Raw genomic sequence first — 24,575 nt, 5'->3', positions numbered from 1 at the left:
TTGCAACAAAGAAGCAACTTTTAAAGAACACACGTTTCCCGCCGGAAGCGTAAGACTTTGCATTCCGCACCCGACGCCCCCGGCTCGACTTGTCGAGAACAAACACTACAGGGAGGACTCCCCGGCGGCTGTGAACCGGTGAGTAGCCAGAGTTGACCCCCCTGAGTCCCCACAGCGACGCCTGCAGAGGGAATCCAGAGGCTCCCCCTGACCGCGACTGCCTGCTTCTAAGAACCCGACGCCTGGTAAGGACCCAGCACCCGCAGCCCCCAGGACCGGAAGGATCCGACCTCCTGTGCAGGAGCGACCCCCAGGTGGCCCTCTCCCTTGCCCAGGTGGTGGCTACCCCGAGGAGCCCCCCCCTTGCCTGCATCGCTGAAGAGACCCCTTGGTCTCCCATTGAACTCCATTGCAAACCCGACGCCTGTTTGCACACTGCACCCGGTCGCGACCGTGCCGCTGAGGGTGTACTTTTTGTGCTGACTTGTGTCCCCCCCCGGTGCCCTACAAAACCCCCCTGGTCTGCCCTACGAAGACGCGGGTACTTACCTGCTGGCAGACTGGAACCGGGGCACCCCCTTCTCCATTGAAGCCTATGTGTTTTGGGCACCACTTTGACCTCTGCACCTGACCGGCCCTGAGCTGCTGGTGTGGTAACTTTGGGGTTGCTCTGAACCCCCAAAAGTGGGCTACCTTGGACCCAACTTTGAACCCTGTAGGTGGTTTACTTACCTGCAAAACTAACAAACACTTACCTCCCCCAGGAACTGTTGAAAATTGCACTGTCTAGTTTTAAAATAGCTTATTGCCATTTGTGTGAAAACTGTATATGCTATTTTGCTAATTCAAAGTTCCTAAAGTTCTTAAGTGAAATACCTTTCATTTAAAGTATTGTTTGTAAATCTTGAACCTGTGGTTCTTAAAATAAACTAAGAAAATATATTTTTCTATATAAAAACCTATTGGCCTGGAATTGTCTTTGAGTGTGTGTTCCTCATTTATTGCCTGTGTGTGTACAACAAATGCTTAACACTACCCTCTGATAAGCCTACTGCTCGGCCACACTACCACAAAATAAAGCATTAGAATGTTCTCTTTTTGCCACTATCTTACCCCTAAGGGGAACCCTTGGACTCTGTGCATGCTATTTCTTACTTTGAAATAGTACATACAGAGCCAACTTCCTACATTGGTGGATCAGCGGTGGGGTACAAGACTTTGCATTTGCTGGACTACTCAGCCAATACCTGATCACACAACTAAATTCCAAAAATTGTCATTAGAAACTGATTTTTGAAATTTTAGCTATTTTTCTACATGTTTAAAAGTCCTGCTAGGGCCCTGTGTTAGTCCCTGTTGGCATTTCTTTTAGAGTTTAAAAGTTTTGTATAAGTTTGAATTAAGTTCTAGAGATAGTTTTAGATTCTTAAAAAGTATTCCAACTTTTAGAAACATAGGCCCTCATTCGGACCTTGGCGGGCGGCGGAGGCCGCCCGCCAAAGTCCCACCGTCAAAATACCGTACCGCGGTGGCAAGACCGCGGCGGGTATTTTGACTTTTCCCCTGGGCTGGTGGGCGGCCGCCGAAAGGCCGCCCGCCAGCCCAGGGGAAAACGACCTTCCCACCATGAAGCCGGCTCGTAATCGAGCCGGCGGAGTGGGAAGGTGCGACGGGTGCTACTGCACCCGTCGCGTATTTCACTGTCTGCTATGCAGACAGTGAAATACTAGCGGGGCCCTCTTACGGGGGCCCCTGCAGTGCCCAGGCCATTGGCATGGGCACTGCAGGGGCCCCCAGGGGCCCCGCGACACCCCCTACCACCATCCTGTTCCTGGCGGGCGAACCGCCAGGAACAGGATGGCGGTAGGGGGTGTCAGAATCCCCCATGGCGGCGCAGCGAGCTGCGCCGCCATGGGGGATTCAAATGGGCAACGGAAAACCGGCGGGAGACCGCCGGTTTTCCATTTCTGACCGCGGCCAAAGCGCCGCGGTCAGAATGCCCAAGGGAGCACCGCCGGCCTGTCGGCGGTGCTCCCGCCCCCGTTGGCCCTGGCGGTGCAACACCGCCAGGGTCATAATGAGGGCCATAATGTCTAATGCAGAAGAGATAGTGATGGAACTCAACGTCACCCCTTACCTGCATCTTAGGATGTCAGAGTTAAGGTCTCTCTGCAAAATCAAAAAGATTTAAACTGGTTCAAACCCTACCAAAGTACAGCTCCAGGAGCTTTTGGCAGTTTGCTAAAAACAACCCCTCTGATGATGGCCTCACAGAGGGAGACCCTAGTGAGACCTGGAGGATTTCCCACCTCCAGTCCTAGATAGGGAGCCCAGGGTCTCTCAAACCCTGACTCCAAATGTGATAGTCAGAGATGCTGCTTCTCTCACAGGAGAGTCCAGCAACTCTGGCGCATTGAGGGCAGCCTCAATGAAGATGACCTCCTGTTAGCCAGGATGGTCAAAAGATTGGCTTTAGAGACAGCTCCTAGCCATAGAAAGGGAAAGACAAGAGATGGGTTTTGGTCCCATCCATGGTGGCAGCAACATAAATAGGGTCAGAGATTCTCCTGACATGTTGAAAATCCCAAAAGGGATTGTAACTAAATATGAAGATGGTGATGACATCACCAAATGGTTCACAGCTTTTGAGAGGGATTGTGCAACCAGAAAAGTAAACAGATCTCACTGGGGTGCTCTCCTTTGGGAAATGTTCACTGGAAAGTGTAGGGATAGACTCCTCACTCTCTCTGGAAAAGAGGCAGAATCCTATGACCTCATGAAGGCTACCCTGATTGAGGGATTTGGATTCTCAACTGAGGAGTATAGAATTAGGTTCAGGGGGGCTCAAAAATCCTCGAGCCAGACCTGGGTTGATTTTGTTGACTACTCAGTATAAACACTGGATGGTTGGATTCAAGGCAGTGGTGTAAATGATTATGATGGGCTGTACAATTTATTTGTGAAAGAACACCTGCTAAGTAATTGTTTCAATGATAAACTGCATCAGCATCTGGTAGACCTAGGACCAATTTCTCCCCAAGAATTGGGAAAGAAGGCGGACCATTGGGTCAAGACTAGGGTGACCAAAAGAAAGGGGTCACAAAGACTCCCCAGGGGAAGAGTGTTGAGACATCCAAGGGAAAAGTAAAGAGTCTTCTATAGGGCCCCAAAAACCTGCTCAGGAGGGAGGGTCCAGTGCCTATTCACAATCCAGTTTTGGGTACAAGGATAAAAACTTTGATCCCAAAAAGGCCTGGGGTCGTAGCTGTAATCACCAAGGACACCAAACTGGAGACAAGGCCTGTCCCAAGAAAGGTTCCACTTCTAACTCTACTCCAGCTAACACTGGAAGGGCCAGTCTCCAAGTGGGATCAACAGTGTGCCCAGAGCAAATCAGGGTTTACACTGAAGCTACACTAGTCTCTGAGGGCGGGGTGGATTTAGCCACACTGGCTGCCTGGCCCCCTAATATGCAAAAATACAGGCTGCAACTCTTAATTAATGGGCAAAGTGTAGAAGGCCTGAGGGATACAGGTGCCAGTGTCACCATGGTAACAGAGAAACTGGTTTCCCCTGGTCAATACCTGGCTGGACAAACTTATCCAGTCACCAACGCTGACAATCAGACTAAAGTACATCCCATGGCTATGGTAACTTTAGAGTGGGGAGGGGTCAATGGCCTGAAACAGGTGGTGGTCTCTTCAAATATCCCTGTAGACTGTTTGCTTGGAAATGACCTGGAGTCCTCAGCATGGGCTGAGGTAGAACTCAAAACCCATGCAGCCATGCTGATTATCCCTGAACTGGTGTGCGTCAAGACAAGGGCACAGTGCAAGGCTCAGGGTGAAAAAGTGGTGTTGGAGCCTGGAAAAAGGGCCCAACCCTCCAAGAGAAAAGGAAAGAAAACTGGGGAACCAGTTTCAACAAAACAAGAAAAAGAGAACCTCTCTTCCCAGGAAGAAGTTCTGCCCTCTGAGGGAACTGAGCCCATGGAGTTAGAACCTTATCAGGTTGAGCTCCTAGGCCCAGGGGGACCCTCAAGGGAACGGTTGTGTAAGGGGCAAGAAACCTGTCCCTCTCTTGAAGGCCTCAGGCAGCAAGCTGCTGAAGAGTCCAAAGGAAAAATAACAGGAACAGAGTCTATTGGGAAGATGGACTACTTTACACTGAGGCAAGAGATCCCAAACCTGGTGCCACTAGGAGAGTGGTAGTGCCTCGGGAGTTCATTCTGACCTTAGCTCATGATATTCCTCTTGCTGGGCATTTGGGACAGACCAAGACGTGGGAGAGATTAGTCAACCACTTCTATTGGCCCAACATGTCCCAGAAGGTCAAGGAGTTTTGTGTCTCGTGTGCCACCTGTCAAGCCAGTGGTAAGACAGGTGAACACCCAAAGGCCCCCCTCATTCCACTTCCAGTGGTGGGGGGTCCCCTTTGAAAGAGTGGGTGTGGACATAGTGGGTCCACTTGAACCTCCCACAGCCTCAGGGAACCAATACATACTAGTAGTAGTGGATCATGCTACTAGATACCCTGAAGAAATTCCCCTTAGGTTGACTACTACCCCTGCAGTAGCCAAAGCACTCATTGGTATTTTTACCAGAGTGGTATTTCCTAAGGAGGTGGTGTCTGACAGAGGTACCAACTTCATGTCAGCATACCTGAAACACATGTGGAATGAGTGTGGGGTGACTTTTAAATTCACCACACCATACCATCCACAAACCAATGGTCTTGTTGAAAGATTTAACAAGACCATTGAAAGGCATGATCATGGGGCTCCCTGAAAAACTCATAGGGGATGGGATGTCCTCTTGCCATGTCTGCTTTTCGCCTACAGAGAGGTGCCTCAGAAGGGAGTAGGGTTTTCCCCCTTTGAACTTCTGTTTGGCCATCCTGTAAGGGGACCACTAGCTCTTGTTAGCTATTTGGATCACATGTGCAGCACACCTCTATAGATATGAAGATGGAGCTATGGCGAAGAATCGTGGACAGGGTCAACCCAGTGGGACAGCACCCAAGAAATCGGGAGGACATCAGGAAGAGGTGGAACGACCTATGGGGGAAGGTGCGTTCCGTGGTCTCTAGGTACAACATCGCGGTTTAGCGGACTGGCGGCGGACCCCCACCTCCTCCCCCACAACTAACAACATGGGAGGAGCAGGTCTTGACCATTATGCATCCTGAGGGCCTCTGAGGAGTCGTTGGAGGAATGGACACTGGGAAGTCAAATCTTAACTATCATATCCCCCACCCTACCTGCATGCTATCACACACCCCCACCCTCACCCCCTCCCCCATCACGCCAACTCCTCACTAATGTACTAATAACACAAACCACACATCTCAACACCAAGCCCTGCATGACACAACAAAGCATGGACACCCATCACTAAAGCATGCCCACTGCAGATACCCATAACACCCCCTAACCATCATCACACAAGCCCCCACACAGGAATGCTAGCACTGGGGTACACGCTCACCCACCATTGCACACCATGACACACACAGATGCAATAATCATGCTTTTATACCCCTGCAGGACCACTACCTAACGTCACCAGACAGGAGGGTCCAAACATCTCTATCCCACCCACAGAAGAGGCCCACAGTGATGACAGCAGCTCTGGCCAACTGGATCCAGATGACCAGCCTGGACCATCGTGGGCCTCTGGACAGTCGGTTCCCCTCGCACAGGCACAACACTGACCTTCCACCCTCTGGTAACACTAGCACAGCACCCACCAGGGGGCCCATACCTCCGTCCCCAGGACACGTCAATCAGCTGGGTGCCCACCACTACAGGGAACCCAGGATAACCCACCACCCCAACAACAACAGGGACCCTGGGGCAGTGGTAGTGGGCACACGGTCCAGGGGACGGAGGCACAGGAACACAGGGGAACTGGGAGGGCTGCTGTGCGACAGGGGGCGGACAGGCCAAGGGAACCCACTCTCCACGAGGTCCTCTCCTCCATCATGGGAGCATACCACCACTCCCAGGAGACGATGGCTACGGTCCTGACCAAGTTTCAGGAGACCCAGCGCCTGCAGGAGGAACAGTATTTGGGCTTCAGGGAGGAGCTCAGAACCATCAGCTCCGCCCTGGGCACCATTGTAGGGGTGCTGAAGGACATACAGAACACCATGAGGGACACCGTGGCACTCCAAGGGGCCCCTGACACTAGCCTGGACGATGAACTGCCCACCACCTCCGCCGGCGCTAGTGGACAGGACGCCCGCCACAGGACCACCACACCAGCACCCAACCCCCTGCAGATGGAGAACCACCCCGCAAGCGGTCCCTGAGATCCAGGAACAGGACAGAGCACGATGGCAAGACCCCTGCCAAGAAATGAGACCACCCTGATTGTCATCCCACTGTCCCACTTTGTTACCCTGTCCATATTTTAGAACTGCCCCAGCGCCACTTCCTATGCCCATATGGGCAGTGCACCTGTGAGACTAATAGACTGGACTCTGCCATGGACATTCCTCCACCATCACCCATCACCATTTTGCCACCCCCTCCAATAATTAGCACGTCAATAAACACCCTTGAACCACAAAACAATCTGGAGTCAGTCTGTGATTTTTTAAATTTGTATTATCTATGACAATGACAAAATCCTTTCGAAGATTGTAATGTAAACATACCTATGTCACACATCACAAGTCCATGAAGGATGCAAGCAGATGACACACGTTGGTAACCACACCTGTGAAACCGTAATGGAAATTTACAACTCAGTTACCAAATACTGCTTCAAATTGACAGACAGGATAGAGGTAGAAGTGTGAAAGTAAATGTACTAGTAAAGAAATTGTTCTCACATGTGTGTCACTGGAAATATTGCTGTATGACAGAGTCCCTGTGGTCAATATCTTCTTCCTCAGCTTCTTCCTCATCACTGTCCACAGGCTCCACAGATGCCACAACACTGTCATCTGGACCATCCTCCTGCAGAAAAGGCACCTGGCGTCACAAAGCAAGATTGTGAAGCATAGAGCAGGCGATGATGATCTGGCACACCTTCCTTGGTGAGTAGAATAGGGAACCACCTGTCATATGCAGGCACCTGAACCTGGCCTTCAGGAGGCCGAAGGTGCGTTGGATCACCCTCCTAGTCCGCCCATGGGCCTCATTGTAGCGTTCCTCTGCCCTGGTCCTGGGATTCCTCACTGGGGTCAGTAGCCATGACAGGTTGGGGTAACCAGAGTCCCCTAATAGCCACACCCGGTGCCTCTGGAGTTGACCCATCACATAAGGGATGCTGCTATTCCGCAGGATGTAGGCGTCATGCACTGAGCCAGGGAACATAGCATTTACCTGGGAGATGTACTGGCCTGCCAAACATACCATCTGTACATTCATCGAATGATAACTCTTCTGGTTCCTGTACACCTGTTCACTCCTGCTGGGGGGACCAGAGCTACATGGGTCCCATCAATGGCACCTATGATGTTAGGGATATGTCCCAGGGCATAGAAGTCACCTTTAACTGTAGCCAAATCCTCCACCTGAGGGAAAACAATGTATCTCCTCATGTGTTTCAGCAGGGCAGACAACACTCTGGACAACACGTTTGAAACCATAGGCTGGGACATCCCTGATGCCATGGCCACTGTTGTTTGAAATGACCCACTTGCTAGGAAATGGAGCACTGATAGCACATGCACTTGAGGGGGGATTCCTGTGGGATGGCGGATTGGTGACATAAGGTCTGGCTCCAACTGGGTACACAGTTCCTGGATTGTGGCACGGTCAAACCTGTAGGTGATGATTAAATGTCGCTCCTCCATTGTCAACAGGTCCACCAGCGGTCGGTACACCGGAGGATTCCGCCATCTCCTCACATGTCCCAGCTGACGGTGCCTAGGAAGGACAACAGCGACCACAGAGTCAACCAATTCAGAGGTATGTACCCACAGCTACACAGAACACGACACAAAATACAAAAAGCTTTCAGTATGTGTGTTGAGTCCAGGCCTAGGTATGTGTGACACAGTTAAAAATGAAGCCATGTGGGCCCCTGAAATGTCGGATGCCTGACCTCTAAAGTGGGACAATGGGATGTGAGGTAACTGCGCTGGCGTTCTACACCGTCACGGTAGGCAGTCGTAGACCGCGGCGCAATGCTGCATTGGTTAACATAGGACCCTATGGGTCCCAGGAGCCAATGGCGAAGTGCGCCAGCGGTGATGATACGCACCGCCGCGGACGTGACCACCATTTTCTATCTGTTCAATCACTCGATACCTGATCTTCGACAGGAGAGGACCTACACTGCAAGTGCTGCTGTGACCTCGGTCTGGAAGAGACAATGGCACGTGCGTCTCGGGAAAGGGCCCCTGCCTTCACTGCACAGGAGTTGGAGAAGCTCGTGGACGGGGTCCTCCCCCAGTACACGCTACTCTACGGTCCTCCAGACCAACAGGTGAGTACATTGGGTGCAAGTTGTATGGGCTATGCCTGGGTGGAGAGGGCTGGATGTAAGTAGGAATGGGGCAGAGTTCTGCGAGCATGAAGGAGTGTGAATGTATGTGCCACATGGCAAGGGCAGGGATGTGGGCCACTCACTTCGACGGTGCAGTTGGTAATGACTTCACTTCTTCCCCTGTACATGTCATGTAGGTCAGCGCCCACCAGAAGAAGGATATTTGGAGTGCCATCGCCAAGGACGTCTGGACCCTGGGGGTCCACCAGAGACTGAGCACCCACTGCCGTAAAAGACGGGAGGACATTCGCCGCTGGAGCAAGAAGACGGCGGAGGCTCAGAAGGGGATGGCCTCCCAACGTGGGAGGGGTGCCCGTCGCACCATGACCCCCCTGATGTTCCGGATCCTGGCGGTGGCCCACCCTGAATTGGATGGGCGCATGAGGGCATCACAGCAGACACAAGGGGGTGAGTACACTCACATTCTCAGGACTTTGCATGCAGTGGAGGGGTCTTGGTGGGGGAGGAGGGCTGTGGGTTTCCCTAGGCCAGGGCGAGTTCCGTAGGCTAGGCCGCTCCGTAATGCAGGCCATGTGGCACTCCACCCCACCTCTGTAGAGTGCCAAGTACAGGTATACATGCCCCTGTGTCATCTAAGTGTGCAGATATCTATCATAGCCATGTAGGCCATATCCCAGGAACTGCATCTGTAGAGCCCAAGAGCGTGGCGTAGTGCAGGGGGCTGCTGTGTCTGTATTGTCCGCCAACAGTAGCTGTAAGCCATGCACTCAACCTGTCTTTCTTCTGTTTCCCCACCCCTTTTTGTGCTCTCCCTGTTCTCTTGTGCATCAGCATCATCAGGCGGAGGTACAGGGGCACCGGAGCACGAGGGGGCTGCATCCCACATGGCCATGGAGGGCCACACCTCGGACTATGAATACACCAGTGGGACGGAGGGCGAGGGGAGCTTCACGGAGGTCACCGGATCAGCAACCAGCGACACGGAATCGTCCTCAGATGGGAGCTCCCTTGTGGTGGCGGCAAAATCTGTGCCCCCCACTTCTACAGGTACAGCCGCCACCCCCCCTACCAGCACCGCCCTCCCAGCAGCCCCTCAGCCTTCGCCCCGTGCCCGCTCACCCAGGAGGGTGGGCATCACCCTCGCCCCATGCACCTCAGCCCCTGCCTCTGTCACCCCTGCTGCCCTCAGTGAGGAGGCCATTGACCTCCTCAGGTCCCTCACTGTTGGGCAGTCTACCATTGTGAATGCTATCCAGGGTGTAGAAAGGGAGTTGCAACACACTAATGCATTCCTGGAGGGCATTCATTCTGGTCAGGCTGCCCATCATTGAACCCTGCAATCCGTGGCCTCAGCACTGATGGCAGCCATTGTCCCTGTGTCTAGCCTCCCCCATCCAACTTCCTCCACCCAGACCCAATCCCCTGTACCTCAGCCTATCCGAAGCACACCATCAGACCAGCCTGCACACACGTCAACACACAAGGGCAGCTGAGGCAAACATATGCACCACACATCCCACAGGCACTCACACAAGCATCACCCACATACAGACACAGCAACATCCACTGCCTCCACTGTGTCCCCCTCCTCGTTGTCTCCCTCCTCCCTCCCAGTCTCGTCTACACTCTCACCTGCATGCACTACCACTACAGCCACTAGGACTCGCACCAGAACACCCAGCACCACACCCCGCTCACCTGCACTCACCACCCCCACTACCATTTACACGTCCCCTGTGTCCTCTCCCAGTGTGTCTGTGACGCCCCCTCCCAAAGTACACAAACGCGGGCACACACACCACCCAACATCCATCCACCTCACGACAGCCTCCAGAACATGCACCTGCACCCAAAGCATCAAAAGTTACACCTCCTACAACCACCTCCTCTTCCTCCACTCCCAGACCCCCTCCAGCTACCCGTCCCAGTGTTCGTCAGAAACTTTTCCTTAGCAACCTTGACCTCTGTCCCACCATCCCCCCCCTCCAATTCATAGGTCCCGTACTAGCACCTCAGCCAAAAAAAAGTCTGGTACCAATGGTGCCTGTTAGAGGTATGTGGAGTGCACCGGGCACCAGGGCAGCCAGTGTGACACGGAGCCAAAGCACTGCCAGTCCACCGCTCACAAGGGTCCCGGGGGAGTGTTGAGTCAGCTGTGACTCCTCCCAAGGTGGGGAAGGGGCAGAAGAAGTCGCCAAAGTCTGGGAAGAGGAGCACGGCGGAGAAGACCGCCATCCTCCCCGCTGCCCAGGACGCCACCGCCAGCCCCATCGTCACTGGTCCGGAGACCACCGCCAGAGTCAGTGCCCAGGAGGGCTGCACAATCGTCACTGGTCCGGAGACCACCGCCAGAGTCAGTGCCCAGGAGGGCTGCACAATCGTCACTGGTCCGGAGACCACCGCCAGAGTCAGTGCCCAGGAGGGCAGCACAATCGTCACTGGTCCGGAAACCACCGCCAGAGTCAGTGCCCAGGAGGGCCCCGGCAGCCACAGCCAACCTGTGGAATGAGGGACCGCCATGGCACACACCACTGCACAGGTCAGAGACAGCAAAGTCAAGCACCGCTGAACAGGCCAAGCACCGCTGAACAGGGCAAAGACCGCCTTGGTAAGCACCGCTGAACAGGGCAAGCACTGCTGAACAGGGCAAAGCACCGCCAACTCAAGCATCGTTAGCCCATGTGCGGCAGGGGCAGTGACGGAACTGGGACCGTCACGGGGAGCGTGATGCACTGTGGGCACCAGTCCCCCTCCAGAACCAGTGGAGAACAGCATCCACTCCATCTGTCCTTAACAGGATGAAGCACTCTGGGCACCAGTCCCCCTCCAGAACCAGTGGAGAACAGCATCCACTCCGTCTGTCCTTAACAGGATGAAGCACTCTGGGCACCAGTCCCCCTCCAAAACCAATGGAGACTGTTATCCACTTGAGAGTCTGTGGCTTTGCACTCCCCAGGATGGTACAGTGGGCAACCCACCCACTGCAAAGACTTGTGAGACGGTGGCTTTGCACTCCCCAGGATGGTACAGTGGGCAACCCACCCACTGCAAAGTCTTGTGAGACTGTGGCTTTGCACTCCCCAGGATGGTACAGTGGGCAAACCACCCACTGCAAAGACTTGTGAGACTGTGGCTTTGCACTCCCCAGGATACATCAATGGGCATGGAGCTCTGTCGTGGATCTAGCGTGGTGCTGTCATCCGGCTGAGGTGCCCCCCCTTTCCCTTCCCCCTGAGGTGCCTGTTGTATTTCTATCTGATGCCCCTGCAGTGTTCTCTCCGTTTCTGGACAGGTATCATGTGTGGGCCTCGCCCATGCATTTCGGGCCCAGTGGTCCACGGACATTGAAATGTGCATACCTGCACTACTAATCGTGATATATATATATTTGGAATGTGTATATATTTATGTATATATGAGCTTACTGTATTTTGATACATTGCAATGGTTGTACTGAATTTCCTTTTGTCTTTGCATTCTTCCGGGGGGGTTGGGGGTTGTTCCTGTGATGCTTGGTAATGCATTGGTGTGTGTGTTGTAGTGTGCGAGGGTCGGGGTGTGGGTGGGGGTGTTGCGTGTGTGTGTCCCTGACTTTTGCCTCCCCCCTCCCCTATGTCGTAGGTGCAGTACTCACTGTTGTCTTCGGCGCCGCCCTTGCTGATGTTCGTAGAGGAGCAGGAAGACAAGCGCAGGGAGTATTTGGAGTTCTGGCTCCATAGTGTCCTCCTTCCTCGTGGAGTGTGTTCAGGTGAGCTTTTTCCCATTGCAAAAGTTGTTTCCGCCGTGTTTTTATCCACGGTGAATCCGCCCCGGAAAAGGTAGCGGATTGGCCTGTTGTAATACTGTGGGCGGTACTTTGTCTCCCACCTGTCTGTTGGCGGTGACCGCCGAGCTGCTTGTCTGTACCGCCGTGGCGGTCGGAGTGTTAAAGTGGCTGTCTATGTTGGCGGTTTCCGCCACGGTCATAATTCCCTTTTTTGTTCCGCCGGCCTGTTTGCGGTATTACCGCTGCTTTAACACCATCCGCCAGGGTTGTAATGACCCCCTTAATGTCTAATGCAGAAGAGATAGTGATGGAACTCAACTTCACCCCTTACCTGCATCTTAGGATGTCAGAGTTAAGGTCTCTCTGCAAAATCAAAAAGATTAAAACTGGTTCAAACCCTACCAAAATACAGCTCCAGGAGCGTTTGGCAGAGTTTGCTAAGAACAACCCCTCTGAGGATACCTTCTCAGAGGGGGACGCTAGTGATGTGGAGGATTTCCCACTCCTAATTAGTGAGAACAGGGTCCCTCAAACCCTGTCTCCACAAGTGATAGTCAGAGATGCTGCTTCTCTCACAGGAGAGTCCAGCAACTCTGGAAGCATTGAGGGCAGCCTCAATGAAGAGGACCTCCTGCTAGCCAGGATGGCCAAAAGATTGGCTTTGGAGAAACAGCTCCTAGCCATAGAAAGGGAAAGACAAGAGATGGGTTTTGGTCCCATCAATGGTGGCAGCAACATAAATAGGGTCAGAGATTCTCCTGACATGTTGAAAATCCCAAAAGGGATTGTAACTAAATATGAAGATGGTGATGACATCACCAAATGGTTCACAGCTTTTGAGAGGGCTTGAGCAACCAGAAAAGTAAACAGATCTCATTGGGGTGCTCTCCTTTGGGAAATGTTCACTGGAAAGTGTAGGGATAGACTCCTCACACTCTCTGGAAAAGATGCAGAATCCTATGACCTCATGAAGGCGACCCTGATTGAGGGCTTTGGATTCTCAACTGAGGAGTTTAGAATTAGGTTCGGGGGGCTCAAAAATCCTCGAGCCAGACCTGGGTTGATTTTGTTGACTACTAAGTAAAAACAATGGATGGTTGGATTCAAGGCAGTGGTGTAAATGATTATGATGGGCTGTACAATTTATTTGTGAAAGAACACCTGTTAAGTAATTGTTTCAATGAAAAACTGCATCAGCATCTGGTAGACCTAGGACCAATTTCTCCCCAAGAATTGGGAAAGAAGGCGGACCATTGGGTCAAGACTAGGGTGACCAAGACTTCCACAGGGGGTGACCAAAAGAAAGGGGTCACAAAGACTCCCCAGGGGAAGAGTGTTGAGACATCCAAGGGAAGAAGTAAAGAGTCTTCTATAGGGCCCCAAAAACCTGCTCAGGAGGGAGGGTCCAGAGCCTCTTCACAATCCAATTTTGGGTACAAGGGTAAAAACTTTGATCCCAAAAAGACCTAGTGTCATAGCTGTAATCAGCAAGGACACCAAACTGGAGACAAGGCCTGTCCCAAGAAAGGTTCCACTTCTAACTCTACTCCAGCTAACACTGGAATGGCCAGTCTCCAAGTGGGATCAACAGTGTGCCCAGAGCAAATCAGGGTTCACACTGAAGCTACACTAGTCTCTGAGGGTGGGGTGGATTTAGCCACACTGGCTGCCTGGCCCCCTAATATGCAAAAATACAGGCAGCAACTCTTAATTAATGGGCAAAGAGTAGAAGGCCTGAGGGATACAGGTGCCAGTGTCACCATGGTGACAGAGAAACTGGTTTCCCCTGGTCAATACCTGGCTGGACAAACTTATCCAGTCACCGACGCTGACAATCAGACTAAACACATCTCATGGCTATGGTAACTTTAGAGTGGGGAGGGGTCAATGGCCTGAAACAGGTGGTGGTCTCCTCAAATATCCCTGTAGACTGTTTGCTTGGAAATGACCTGGAGTCCTCAGCATGGGCTGAGGTAGAACTCAAAACCCATGCAGCCATGCTGGGTATCCCTGAACTGGTGTGTGTCAAGACAAGGGCATAGTGCAAGGCTCAGGGTGAAAAAGTGGTGTTGGAGCCTGGATAAAGGGCCCAACCCTCCAAGAGAAAAGGAAAGAAAATTGGGGAACCAGTTTCAACACAGCAAGAAAAGGAGAACCTGGTCCACCTGAAGAAGGTTTTGAAGGCCCTGCAAGCAGCAGGCCTCTCCATCAAGGCATCCAAATGCCACATAGGGCAGGGAACTGTGGTTTACTTGGGACACCTTGTAGTTGGAGGCCAAGTTCAGCCACTCCCAGCCTAAGATCCAGACTATTCTGGACTGGGCAGCTCCAAAAACCCAGACTCAAGTCAGGGCATTCCATGGCTAGACTGGGTACTACAGGAGGTTTGTGAAGGGATATGGATCCATAGTGACAGCCCTCACAGAACTTACCTCCAAGAAAATGCCCAAGAAGGTAAACTGGACTGTAGAATGCCAACAGGCCTTTGACACCCTGAAACAAGCAATGTGCACAGCACCAGTTCTCAAAGCTCCAGATTACTCCAAGCAGTTCATTGTGCAGACTGATGACTCTGAACATGGGATAAGGGCAGTTTTGTCCCAAACAAATGATGATGGCCTTGACCAGCCTGCTGCTTTCATTAGCAGGAGGTTACTCCCCAGGGAGCAGCGGTGGAGTGCCATTGAGAGGGAGGCCTTTGCTGTGGTTTGGTCCCTGAAGAAGCTGAGACCATACCTCTTTGGTACTCACTTTGTAGTTCACACTGACCACAGACCTCTCAGATGGCTAATGCAAATCAAAGGTGAAAATCCCAAACTGTTGAGGTGGTCCATCTCCCTATAGGGAATGGACTCTATAGTGGAAAACAGACCTGGGACTGCCCATTGCCAATGCAGATGGCCTTTCCAGGTTCTTCCACTTAGAAAATGAAGACTCTCTTGGGAAAGGTTAGTCTCATCCTCTTTCGTTTGTGGGGGGGGAGGGTTGTGTAAGGAAATGCCTCCTTGGCATGGTTACCCCCTGACTTTTTGCCTTTGCTGATGCCAAGTTATGATTTGAAAGCGTGCTGAGGCCTGCTAACCAGGCTCCAGCACCAGTGTTCTTTCCATAATCTGTACTTTTGTTTCCACAATTGGCACACCCTGGCATCCAGGTAAGTCCCTTGTAACTGGTACCCTTAGTACCAAGGGCCCTGATGCCAGGGAAGGTCTCTAAGGGCTGCAGCATATCTTATGCCACCCTGGAGACCCCTCACTCAGCACAGACACACTGCTTGCCAGCTTGTGTGTGCTGGTGGGGAGAAAACGACTAAGTCGACATGGCACTACCCTCAGGGTGCCATGCCAATCTCACACTGCCTATGGCATAGATAGGTCACCCCTCTAGCAGGCCTTACAGCCCTAAGGCAGGGTGCACTATACCATAGGTGAGGGCATAGGTGCATGAGCACTATGCCCCTACAGTGTCTAAGCAAAACCTTAGACATTGTAAGTGCAGGGTAGCCATAAGAGTATATGGTCTGGGAGTCTGTCAAACAACAACTCCACAGCACCATAATGGCTACACTGAAAACTGGGAAGTTTGGTATCAAACTTCTCAGCACAATAAATGCACACTGATGCCAGTATACATTTTATTGTAAAATACACCCCAGAGGGCATCTTAGAGATGCCCCCTGAAACCATACCCGACTACCAGTGTGGGCTGACTAGTTTTAGCAGCCTGCCACACACCAGACATGTTGCTGGCCACATGGGGAGAGTGCCTTTGTCACTCTGTGGCTAGTAACAAAGCCTGTACTGGGTGGAGGTATTTCTCACCTCCCCCTGCAGGAACTGTAACACCTGGCGGTGAGCCTCAAAGGCTCACCCCCTTTGTTACAGCAGCCCAGGGCACTCCAGCTAGTGCAGTTGCCCGCCCCCTCCGGCCACGGCCCCACTTTTGGCAGCCATTGGCTACTAACCCCCCAGACCTAAACACACCCCTAAATCGAGTATTTCGGGGCTCCCAGAACCTAGGTAACTAGATTCCTGCAACCTAAGACGAAGAAGGACTGCTGAGCTGAAAACCCTGCAGAGAAGACGGAGACACCCACTGCTTTGGCCCCAGCTCTACCGGCCTGTCTGCCCAGTTCAAGAAAAACTGCAACAGCAACGCGTTCAACAGGGTCCAGCGACCTCTGAAGCCTCAGAGGACTACCCTGCATCTAAAAGGACCAAGAACTCCGGAGGACAGCATCTCTGCTCCAAAGAAGAAACATCTTTGCAACAAAGAAGCAACTTTTAAAGAACACACGTTTCCCGCCGGAAGCGTGAGACTTTGCACTCTGCACCCGACGCCCCGGCTCGACTTGCGGAGAACCAACACTACAGGGAGGACTCCCCGGCGACTGCGAGCCCGTGAGTAGCCAGAGTTGACCCCCCCTGAGCCCCCACAGCGACGCCTGCAGAGGGAATCCAAAGGTTTCCCCTGACCGCGACTGCCTGCTTCTAAGAACCCGACCCCTGGTAAGGACACTGCACTCGCAGCCCCTAGGACCTGAAGGATCCGACCTCCAGTGCAGGAGCGACCCCCAGGTGGCCCTCTCCCTTGCCCAGGTGGTGGCTACCCCGAGGAGCCCCCCCTTGCCTGCCTGCTTCGCTGAAGTGACCTCTGGGTCTCCCATTGAACTACATTGCAAACCTGACGCCTGTTTGCACTCTGCACCCGGCTGCCCCCGTGCTGCTGAGGGTGTACTTTTTGTGCTGACTTGTGTCCCCCCCCCCGGTGCCCTACAAAACCCCCCTGGTCTGCCCTCCGAAGACGCGGGTACTTACCTACTGGCAGACTGGAACCGGGGCACCCCCTTCTCCATTGAAGCCTATGTGTTTTGGGCACCACTTTGACCTCTGCACCTGACCGGCCCTGAGCTGCTGGTGTAGTAACTTTGGGGTTGCCCTGAACCCCCAACGGTGGGCTACCTTGGACCCAACTTTGAACCCTGTAGGTGGTTTACTTACCTGCAAAACTAACAAACACTTACCTCCCCCAGGAACTGTTGAAAATTGCACAGTCCAGTTTTAAAATAGCTTATTGACATTTGTGTGAAAACTATATATGCTATTTTGCTAATTCAAAGTTCCTAAAGTTCCTAAGTGAAATACCTTTCATTTAAAGTATTGTTTGTAAATCTTGAACCTGTGGTTCTTAAAATAAACTAAGAAAATATATTTTTCTATATAAAAACCTATTGGCCTGGAATTGTCTTTGAGTGTGTGTTCCTCATTTATTGCCTGTGTGTGTACAACAAATGCTTAACACTACCCTCTGATAAGCCTACTGCTCGGCCACACTACCACAAAATAAAGCATTAGAATTATCTCTTTTTGCCACTATCTTACCTCTAAGGGGAACCCTTGGACTCTGTGCATGCTATTTCTTACTTTGAAATAGTACATACAGAGCCAACTTCCTACATAGAGGAAGTGGTGCCTGAAGTCCTAACGACCTCGCGGTTGCCCTGCTCTCCTTGAAACGTTCAAGAGCAGAATCTGCCTTTGTCCCAAAGAGTTTTTCTCAGTCAAAAGGCAGATCCAGAAGAGTTGCCTGCACATCTGAAGAGAAGCCTGATGAGCGCAGCCAAGCCTGATGCCTCAATACTATGGATGTACCCATAGCTCTTGCCACAGAGTCTGAGGTGTCCAACCCAGATTGGATCACCTGGGTCGCCGCCGCCTGAGCGTCCGTTAGCAAATGCAACACCTCTTGTGGCAAGTTTGGATGACCTTTTGCTTCCTCCATAAGGCCATGAATATAACGTCCCAAAATGCAGGTTGCATTGGTCGACTTCAAGGCCATACTGCATGACGAAAAGGCCTTCTTTGCAGAGTGGTCCATTTTCTTTGATTCCCGGTCTGCTGGGGTTCCGGGGAACAAACCAGGGGATGACCGGGAGGAACACGATGCCTGAACAACCAAACTCTCCAGAGTTGGGTGTTTGGAGAGGAAGTCTGGGTCACCTGGAGCCCCACGATAGTGCCTTGCTACCGCCCTCTTGACAGCCGTAGATGTCACAGGCTTTCTCCAAATGTCCTTGATGGGGTCCAGGAAAGCCTCATTGAAGGGCAAGAGAGGCTCCGCCACCACTGAAGCCGGATGCAGCACTTCCGTCAAAAGGTTCCTCTTCACCTCAGCAGCCGGAAGAGGAAGATCTAAAAAGTCTGCAGCTTCCTTATTACTGCATGAAAAGATGCAGCCTCTTCGGTATACTCCCCAGGGGAAGCCAAATCCCATTCAGGGGAAGTGTCAATACCACTTGCAGTGTCCAGGCCCTGAAAATCACCTGAAGGATCCAAGATTTCGCCCTCCTCCAGATGTTGTCTGTTATATTCCTCCTCCTCCAGGAGGCGCAAAGCCAGTCTTCTGTACCGGAGTCTGGATTCGAGTCCCGGCGTCGATAAGGCGTCGGCCGACGCCGAAGATCTTCGCCGACGCCGCTCTTTGGCTCCATCTGACGCCGGACCCTCCGGCGCCACAGGAACCTTGACTGTGGACTGGATCCGTGGAGAATCCAGCGGCTCCAGAAGGCAAAAATGGCATGAAGGGTGTCAGCTTGTAAGGAGCCGGAGCACCCAAATTAAAAGCCAAAGGACCTGACGGACCCGCATGCCCTCCACCAGGCGCCATGGTGGAAAAGATATTAAACATAGCATTTAAAAATGCTGCAGGATCCGTACCCGGCGCCAGGAAAGCTGGATATGATTGCGGTGTCGGCGCCGGCATAGAAGCCGATGATGGAACAGGCATCTCCTGCTCCAGAGAAGCCACCGGCTCTTAAAGAGGCTCGACTTCAAACACCGACAAAGGTGAAGCTGGAGTCGTAGGAGGCGGAGGAGTGATGGTCGGGCTAATCTCCCACGTCGGACGGCGCCGAGCTGATGGAGATGCAGATCTGGAACTTGACAGACCTCTACTCGATCGGCGCCGAGAGTCTCCATGGCGACGATGAGTCCTTGAAGATTTCGAAGAAGACTCTCTACGATGCCGCCTTTCCTTCCTCTTCTTGGAACGGGCCAAGAACAATTTAGCCTCTCTTTCCTTAAGCGCCTTAGGGTTCATGCGCTGGCAGGGACCGCATGACTCGACCTCATGGTCGGAACTAAGGCACCAAATACAATTTTCATGGGGGTCAGTGACTGACATCCGACCCCCACACTGGTTACAAGGCTTAAAGCCAGATTTTCTTGGCTGTGACATAGTAACTACAGATGCGCAACTGTAGCTCCCTGTTGGCCTCGAAGAAAAAACGTTATTCGAAGGCACGGAAAAAAGGGAACTGACGTCTGCACGTCGACGAGGGCTTCTTATTGCCTAGATGATGTCATACGGCGTCGCGTGGAGTCAGGTTATTGTGACGTCATCGTCGACGTGCAGAGCTAGAAGAAATTTCCGTCGAAGCTGGCGTGAGGGGAGAATTCTTTAGGTGAGGAATCAACAGGTAGGTGTATCCATCAGAAATGGCCTGCCTATGTATGCAGTATTGCTCATAGAAATGTTGATAGCTATTTTCAATTAAACAATACACATTTGAAAGATGAACGCCAATATTGGTAATTGCGGACATGCTTTCTTAAGGTAATTATCTGAATTACTGCTGATTCACCAGGCACCGGAAATGGCATATGTTCATTCAACACACATTTTGCCTTCATTTATTACCACACATCTGATTGTTGCCACAGCCTTCAACACGTCTCTGATTCTATTCTGATCAGACGACTCCATCACACTGCCATTCAACGCTGCACCAGCCAGTAGATCAGCACCTTTCTCACCAAAAGAATCCAAACCGTCACCATACTCCTCAGAAGCACTGGAACTTATTTGCATCGTCCTGCAGTGCTCCCCGCTCAGTCCAACCCTCTTCAACATTCATATGCTCCCACTAGCAGATGTCATCCAGACACACAACAGTAACATCCTCACATATGCAGACAACACGCAACTGCTACTGTCCCTCTTGGACAAAACACCCAGCCCCATGAACAAATTCACTGCACGGCTGACGGATGTAGCCACCTAGAAGCTGAACAAGGACAAGAATGGATTGGTGATTTTTATAGGGTGCCTTGTCATGGGACTTCAACCTAAGGCAGAGAGATCTCAGACCCTCTCCTGTACCCAGCGCGTAAGCCAGAAACCTCAGAATTACAGCAAACTGGACATGTCTATTCAAGTCAACACAGTTGCACCTTCCTGTTTTCACACCCTGAAGATACTCAAGAAGATCTTCAAGTGGCTACAGAACAACACCAAGAAAATGGTCACCCAAGTCCACATCATCAGCAAACTGGACTATGGGAATACCCTTTATGCAGAAATATTCAACTAACTTACAGAAAGACTCCAGCCCATCCAGAAAGCAGCAGCCAGACTAATTCTCAATCTCCCATGCAGGGCCCACATCACACAAGGAAACTTCAGTAGCTCATAATACATAAGTGTGCACAAACAAACTTCTCACCCACATGTACAAAGCAGTTCACAAAACAGATCCTGCCTACTTGAACAGCTGTGTACAATTCCACCAACCCTCCATGAATCTCTGTTGTGTCGGAGTCTGTTCAGCACACACCCCACGCATACACAAAAGCAGATAAGGTGACTGTGCCTTCTCATACACTGCCCCCAAAGCCTGGAAGGCCACCCACAGCACATCAGAGCCTATTTCCTCCTTTTTGAATCCCGCAAGAAGATGAAGACATGGCTCTTTAGATAAACCTTCTGAGGCCAACCTCACAAACCATCTACAGCGCCAGGATTCCCTCAAGAGGGACAGCACGCTATAAAAATAAAGATAACATAACAAAAATATACAGCCAAGTATTGGAAGGCTATCACTTTGGACTGAGAAAAGAGTGTGCTCCAACTTATGGAAGCCATCTAAATAGAATGCTTAAATTAAGTGATGCAGCAATACCACGTTTTGTTAGTGTCCCAAAACTTAACTGGAAACTACTATCAACAATAGCAACACATGACTTTAATAACACTGTTCATTCTACCAAAGCAGTTTCCTTATTTTTCTGCTCAACAAGGTCTTCCTCCTAGCACCTTTCCAGACTCCCATACACCTAAGAACATAGTTCCTGCGGGTCATCTTAGTTGCATAAAATGTCTCAATTTAATGTACTGGTAGGCTATAACAAAAAGTACCACAGATTTTATTAACTTTTCTGCTGATAACCACCAAACATCTGCACCCATTTATGTCAATGAATACATGTTGTAGCTTTTTATTACGCTTTTCTATCTTCATGTTACTTCTATGTCAAGATGGCAACACATTTCATGGTCCTTTATGTTGAAAGTTAGAATAGTCCATCAGCGTTCCAGTTGTCCTTCTCATATCTGGCATACTGACCTTTATTCTGCAGCTCTTAAAATGAGCTGTATACTGTGAGCATTTTGCCTCAATGTAAATAGTCACTTCCTCTTCCAGTCATGTTTCAGTCAGTTTTATTACATTTTTCAAACATGCATCTACTAGGAGGTCATTGCCACTTGAACCAGAATGTTAATCAAAGTACCCCCTCCCATCCCCGGATCAATTAACCATTCAGTAATTAAAAAGAAACTCAAGAGTTCGCCACACACCCACAGATTTAATCAGAGTCACTTAGAGAGCAATCAGTGTCCAGAAGCCCCAGAGCTTGCTTGCTGGCTATTAACTGCCACATCCTCGGCAACCAGAGCTCTTCTCTGGGGCTAAAAACAACAGAAGTCAAGGCACTCGTGAATAAAAGAAAAAACATTAATTCCAGAAGTCGATATGTATGAGAAATCAAATCTTCAAAACTTTCAGGATCCGAAAAGCCGTGACTGGTTAGCATGATTTGTCAGGGCTCCGTATGTTAATTGGATACAATTAACGAAATCGATATGTAGACCAAACAAGTCATGAAGTTTCCAAGAAATTCCCAATAATAGTCGCTCCGTACGTAACGACAATATTCATAAACGGTGTGTGTGCACACCTATTAATCTTAGTGTTGAAAAGAAATCACGCCTTAGCATGAAAAGGAATCTCGATAAGACTCCGTTCGGCAGTGTTAGCCCCTTCTCTGGGGCCGACATCTATACCCCATAGCCCAAAGACTGTCCGTTTAGCTGATAATAACAGAAGGGAAATTCTCTTGGCTTGCGTCTAGTATACTGTTCCATTTAATGTGAACTGGAATACTGATTTTGATGTCAACAAGTTTTGATTTTGTAGATACTGGCCTATATACTAGATGCATTAACACACCAGCCAATCTGTACCAAGCATTAGCCTTTTCAACTGTGCATTTGTTCTCAACCTTAATTATCTCTCGACCACTGGGAAGAAACAGTTTTGGTTTCTTCATTTGTAAAAAGTGGGTAGATTGGAAAATGTGGTTGGGGGTGGTTTGCGAGAAGAATGGTGAAGGTCTATGTGTAGAACCATCAGATGAAAAATGTAATTGGGAAGCAGTACTGTGCTCCAAAATATATTGCCTTCTCATTCTATCATGGCAGTTAATCTACTTGCAATATAGATTTATATCAATCCATCAAGGCTTCATCTCGTCCTGTCTGTGTCACCGATAAATTAGCAGTACTGGAGTTGCACCTCATTCAACTCACAACTCTTCTGGCCTGCACCTTTCAGCAGTTAAATTCTTCAATACTCCAACAAATCCAGTTTTTCGTGCTCAAGTACTTGCTACTAAAGCTTCCTTTGGCTTCATTTTGCCAATTCATTCAGACTTCTTTTACTCAAACCGCCTTCACTAATACTAAAGATAACGGTTTCGATTCACACATTAATTCAGATTCTAGTAAATGTTGCAACTGTTTAGTTAATCTTTGTGGGGCACTGCAAAGCTACAGATATGGAGGATAACTATCCTGGAAAAATCATTGATGAGTGCGCTTTTACCTCCATTAGGGAGTACTTGTGGGATGGTACACTTTTGGAATTGAAAAAAAAACTTTATAAACTTTAGTAAGAACTGTAGGAGACAAGGTTTATAGGACTGGATGAAGATGTCAATGCTCAACATTTCAAAGGGTGGGCAACTGTGTGCTAAATCAGTATTATCTCTTTCTCATGTGTCACATAGGGGAAAAGTGTGTGGAAGCACAAGAGCTCTAGAATATAATAAACATAATAAGGTCATTCTGTTACTTTAGTTACAAAGGCTGGTCTTGTTATGTACTAGGACAGGTTACACTTATATTTGCATCAATCTTTCTTATCTCCATAATAGAAAGTTGTGTAATAAATGTTAATTATACTCTAATACAACTGTGACAAATTTGAATGCTTTTAGACACAATTACACACTGACACGAAATTGGTAAGTGATGGTCATAGAATTATTTCTGTGATGTATTTTTAAAGCATGCACATGGCTCTCTAACCTGGAAAAGCAGAAGAAGATATAAATAATATTAGTTGCAAGTTCCACACTTTGTTTCCAGTCTTCTCTCAGTACTCGAGCTAAAGCACCCAGCGCAGTTTCTGAAGAAACAAAACAGAAATTATTATGCAAGCCGTAACTACATAATCAATAAAATGTGTAAAGAGATTTCCAAATAAATCAGAAATATGGCTGTCCATTTACTTAGTTTTTTTCACTGTATTTTGAGGCTCCAGTCTGTGATTTTGTACCTGGAGATTTAATACTAAAACTCCTGGGCCAATTTAAGTTACACCATTAACACAGAATAAAAAAATGTTTGATAAAGAGTCCACTACATATTACACATCAGAAACAAAGCAAACATAACTAGAGCAAATGGGCAGTTTTATAATGATACAATTCTGATATTAACGCGAAGTGGAAGAACTGCTGGCTAAACTGTGCCCTACTTTCTCCAACTGAAATCAACCCTGTTTTTTTTTTGTTTTTTTTATAAAGGAATGATGTAAACTAATTACTTGCTTATCATTTTCACATATTGCCACTTACAGAGACAGGAATGAAGCACACCAATTTAGTTTATTTTTTGGCAAACTGAAAAAAGGCAGCTTTATTTAGTCCTCGATTCATGAATAGAATAACTAACCACAACTAAGAGTTGATACCATGATATATCGGTTGTTATACTAGATATCTATGAATCCCTGCTCTCATCTTATCACACTTATCCACTGATCATCATATATCATGTCTCTATCAATCTATCCTCCATTCACGCTCCGACTCATCCCAAATCCATTCTACTACCTTCATCTCCTAAATAACTCTGCCTAAGCTCTTCCCTCCGCTTCCACATCTAACTCACCAAACCTCACTCTACTACCATGACCTCCCAAACAACCCTACTAAATTCTCCCT

The 24,575-nt window shown here is 49.9% G+C and overlaps 1 protein-coding gene across 1 annotated transcript in view; it reads right to left on the bottom strand.

Moving 5' to 3' along the window:
• KIFAP3 (kinesin associated protein 3) overlaps positions 1-24,575 on the bottom strand; it is a 1,147,560-nt gene that overhangs the window by 879,853 nt on the left and 243,132 nt on the right. Inside the window, exon 6 of the mRNA XM_069231084.1 lies at positions 23,656-23,755. Within this exon, the coding sequence (XP_069087185.1) occupies positions 23,656-23,755 (100 nt within the window). The remainder of the gene's footprint in view (positions 1-23,655; positions 23,756-24,575) is intronic.

This window comes from Pleurodeles waltl, chromosome 4_2, assembly GCF_031143425.1.
Source record: "Pleurodeles waltl isolate 20211129_DDA chromosome 4_2, aPleWal1.hap1.20221129, whole genome shotgun sequence".
Classification (NCBI taxonomy): Eukaryota; Metazoa; Chordata; class Amphibia; order Caudata; family Salamandridae; genus Pleurodeles; species Pleurodeles waltl.
Note: the sequence above shows the minus strand (reverse complement) of the source record. Positions and strands in the feature narration are given on the sequence as shown.